This window comes from Malania oleifera, chromosome 13, assembly GCF_029873635.1.
Source record: "Malania oleifera isolate guangnan ecotype guangnan chromosome 13, ASM2987363v1, whole genome shotgun sequence".
NCBI lineage: Eukaryota > Viridiplantae > Streptophyta > Magnoliopsida > Santalales > Ximeniaceae > Malania > Malania oleifera.
In genome coordinates, this window is record NC_080429.1 from 55911581 (window position 1) to 55915740 (window position 4160).

The window sequence follows — 4160 nt, forward strand, 5'->3', positions numbered from 1 at the left end:
TATTATTTTATGGATTCGAACTTGCTATCATCTATTGACTTAATCTTACTGTTATCTATTTTGCAAAGTATTTCCTTAATATTCATTGTCATTGTAGTGCTGTCTGTTCTCCCAACATCATGGAAAAGGCAACAACAGCACAATACTCCCCCTGCTACGACAGACAAGCTTTCTAAGAAATTGGATCATTTGAAATTTTCCTCAATGTCCATTCTTGAAAAATATAATATCATAATATACAAGGAATTGGATAGCTTATAAAAAAAAATTATCATCATTAAAAATGATAATGTAAAAACTATATATATATATATATATATATATATATATGTATATGCATATTAATTTATAACATGCGATAAATAAGAAATAATTCTTTCCAAATTTTACTTTGAATGTCACAAACTCCTCAGTGAATAGACTTTTTATAATTTATCATATTCCCATATACTTTCATTCCCATATACTTTCTATTCCATTTCTGCCATATTTTATGCTGCAAACTCAACCTTAGGGCTTTGCAAGATGAAGTTTCATTGATTGAAAATAAAATAAAATAAAATAAAAATTCTGAGAAAAAAATAAAACGGAAAATTAAGATCTGTCATCAACAATGTAGGTAGTCTTATAAAGAACATTATCTTGGATGAATTTGTTTATTTAGTTTCCTGCGTCATAAAAAATTATTCAAGTTTCTCTAATTTTGTCATGGAAATTTTGCTCTCAACCCATTCAGAACCTCTTAGAATCAGGTGCATTAAGCATTTTCTCTAAGATAAGTCCTGGAAGAGGCAAAACTGCTTTACTCCTTGACTTGTTGAGCAGTCGGAACACCTGCAGCAGCTAGCTACTCTGTTTCTTAAACCTCTGTTCAATGGTGCAATGCATGTGCATTTGGATTCCATTCTTTTTAAAAAGGTATTGCAGTCACATTCCCATCATCGTAGGTTCATAAAACAAATAATGCTACTAATGAGAGTGGCAGAAACTTGGGATTTACATCTAAACATCCCCAAATTCTTGTTTCTTTATCCCTCTGTGATCATGATGATACTACAATGGTTGTTGGCTGTTCTATCATTTTTAAATTTGAATTTCATTGAATGCCCAGCTCAATTCAAATTCACAAAACCTTTGCAAGTTCATTCACACTGTGTAGGAGTTTCCAATTTACATCACAAGGAATTTTTTAAAAAAAATAATAAAAAATACAAGGAAAGAATTGAGGAATTTAAATGATAAACATGGTTTATACTCTGCAAGTTTTTTCTTTTTCTTTTTTTTTTTTTATAATTTTTTTGTCACCAGCAATATTCCGTCGAAGAACCATTGAGGTTACTCCACTTGCACGTTTGCTCCGTTGAAGCTGCTTGGTTTTTCCTCTGACCATAAAGAGAAAATTTTCTGTCACCTGTTTTTATTTGTATGAAGATCAATGTATGGCCTTTTTATGAACACTTGCATAATAAAGGAGTTGATCCTTTCGGCTTCTGGTCAATCAAATTCATATTTCTTCTTCCAAATTCTTCAAGTTCGCAAAAGTGCGACCGTCCTCCTCGACAATTTCAATCCTGTATGAGTATCTGCCCTCCTGATCTACCCCAGAACCCATCTTACAGCTTTTGAAGAATATGCAAGCCACAACTGTATCAAGAACAATGAGGATGGAGTACAAGTAGGCAATGAAAACCCCCTCTAAGGCCGCGGAAGAAATGGGCATTTTGGCAAAATGGTAAGGCCTTACGACCCGGTATTGGAACAAGGCTTCAGCTGCAGCCAGTGCCAAATTGGTAGGCAGCGCGAGGGATAGCGCTGTTGAAGCCCTTCCCCTGATCATGACACAAGCCTTGAGGATGGCCAGATATCCTCCACACTTATCCATCCCTGACGAAACCAATGCTAAGTTGCACACTAGGAGGGCATTCGCAAGAATGATGGAATAGAGAACGGCTCCGGAAGCAGAGAGGAAGAAAATGGATTTGGGAGAAGAGGTACCAAACTCTTCGAGACAATTGAAGGCAAGGAAAAGGATAGAGAAGGCGGTTGCGTTGGCGGATAGGATTAAGAATGAGTTGCAAATGAGGGTGAGGAGGAGGGAATTGTAGGTGGAAATAAGGGAAGAGAAGGAAGATGGGCAAGTCGGTTTGTGGTAGTGCAGAGCTTGAATTATGGTTGCTTTGGCTAAGAGGTGGAAGGAGAGGGTGAATGGAAGAGTGAAAATGGACGAAGAGATTGTTTGGGAGAGTTTGAGATTGAGGAGAGAGAAGAATTCTGAATTGGGAGGGAACCCCGCCGCATCGAAGAGCGATAGCAAGTGACGATGAATGGTCGGAAGGAGAGATGATGTGGAGGGAACGAGCGCTTGGGAGAGGAGAACTGAGGCTGAGAATGGGAATACAAGTAGCGCAGGAGTGGAGGTGAAGTATTGATAATGTTGAAGAAAAGTATGGATCGATCTTCTCATGATCTTGCCTGGTTTCTCCATGGGAATGGATGAGTTCTCCAGTTCCATTGCAGTGGAGAGACGGAGAGAGAAACGGAGATGCAGATGAAATGGGTGCTTCAGCAATGGTCTGTATATGAAAGCAGTGTGGAAGACATTGATGTTTCCTCCTTTCTTTAAATTTTTTAATGGCCTCTCTCTCTCTCTCTCTCTCTCTCTCTGTATGTGTTTATATTTTATGGTTGGAGTAGGGAGGGGGGATAAGGAGGGGTTGGTGTTTTGGATGAATGGATTGGCCAACAACTATAAACTAACAAAAAACTGCAGAAGGGGGAGTTGTCTTAGTAGCTTTAATTTTGAACAGTGACTCTCATCTCATTGGACTCATTAGGGAGTTCAGCCTCCTTCATTTCTAATTCTCCTAGTAGTTGGTTCCTTCTTTAAAATAAGGACACATGTGAAGGATTACCTTTTCCTTGTTGTCTAAGCAATCTTAAGGGACTTTTATTTAGGATTGGCTGTGATCTCTACCAAGAAAATTTGACATATGTTTGGAATTAGAATTTTCCTTTCTGTATTTAGGAGTTTAAAAGTTCGATCTTAATTTAAATTTGAATGAAAAATGAACAGAAGTTGTATTAAATTTCAGTTAAATATAAATTTAAGAATCGAAACTTTAGACCCAAAAAAAAAAACAAAGAATAGAATTGGGGAAATTTTGATGCAAAATTGTGGGTCACCAAACAAATGGAATTTCATTTTGTCAGCAAATGAAAAAAGGGATGCTCAGAGAGCATAATCACCCTTGGAATGTAAAAACCATGAGTGGACCTGCGGTTGTATCTCTCAGCCCCTGTAGTTATTTTCAGTGGATTGACTCTTGCCTTGCAAGAAAATTATAATAATACCAGCAAAAGAAAAAGGGGTGGGACAAAATCCAAGGCACACGATATGGGCTGTGCAAACTGCAATGAAGTGATTTCCCCAATTCCTCTTTGGATACCTAAGGTCAGATCTGGACCAATAATTTGTTCACCAGCAAATCCTAGCCGTCCTTTGTGGGCAGGTAAACTCACATTTCACATATGTGGGTAGCACTTATTTCTCTGAAAAGGGGAAAAGTTTACTCCAATGGATTTTAGCTTTTAAATTTAAATTTATATAAAATTTAACATAACTTATATTATATTTTATTTAAGCTCATAAAAATATAAATTTAAGATTGAATCTCAAATTTTCAAATGTGAAATTAGTGATATATGATGAGTTCTAAGTTGAGGAACCGCTCGACTGTATTCAAGTGAAAACTTGTATTTTGAACTGTTATTTTAAGGTCACATTTAAAAATTGAAAACGCTAATCTTATGTTTGGATGAGTCTTAGATTAGGGTTTATATTGAATTTTGATGAAAAATAATATAAAATTATATTGAATTTTGTTCAAAATCACTTAAATCCAAATTTATGATACTCCAAACATAGCGTAAGAAAAGAAAAGGAAACCAAAAATAAATTTACTTTTTCATAGTTGGTTATTGAGGAAAAATAAAAAAACAAAATAAAAGAAAAATAATAAATAAAAATTTAATTTTTTCTTAATCCTTTACTATATCAAAATAAGAGAAAATATAATAAAAATAAATTTATCCTGAATTTCTTTTCCGTCACTTCTCCAAACAAAATCCCAGATCCAAATCACCCAAAATATTTCAAGAAC

General features: G+C 35.4%; 1 protein-coding gene across 1 annotated transcript; it reads right to left on the reverse strand.

Moving 5' to 3' along the window:
• Window positions 1-1122: 1122 nt before the first annotated feature.
• On the reverse strand, window positions 1123-2649 carry LOC131146648 (uncharacterized). Its single transcript, XM_058096380.1, has one exon. It carries the CDS (start codon window positions 2510-2512, stop codon window positions 1505-1507), a length of 1008 nt encoding a protein of 335 aa, XP_057952363.1. The 5' UTR covers window positions 2513-2649; the 3' UTR covers window positions 1123-1504.
• Window positions 2650-4160: the final 1511 nt, after the last annotated feature.

Coding starts and splice junctions, on each gene's coding strand:
- LOC131146648 (XM_058096380.1), bottom strand. CDS start 2,512: ATGGAACTGGAGAACTCATCCATTCCCATGGAGAAACCAGGCAAGATC.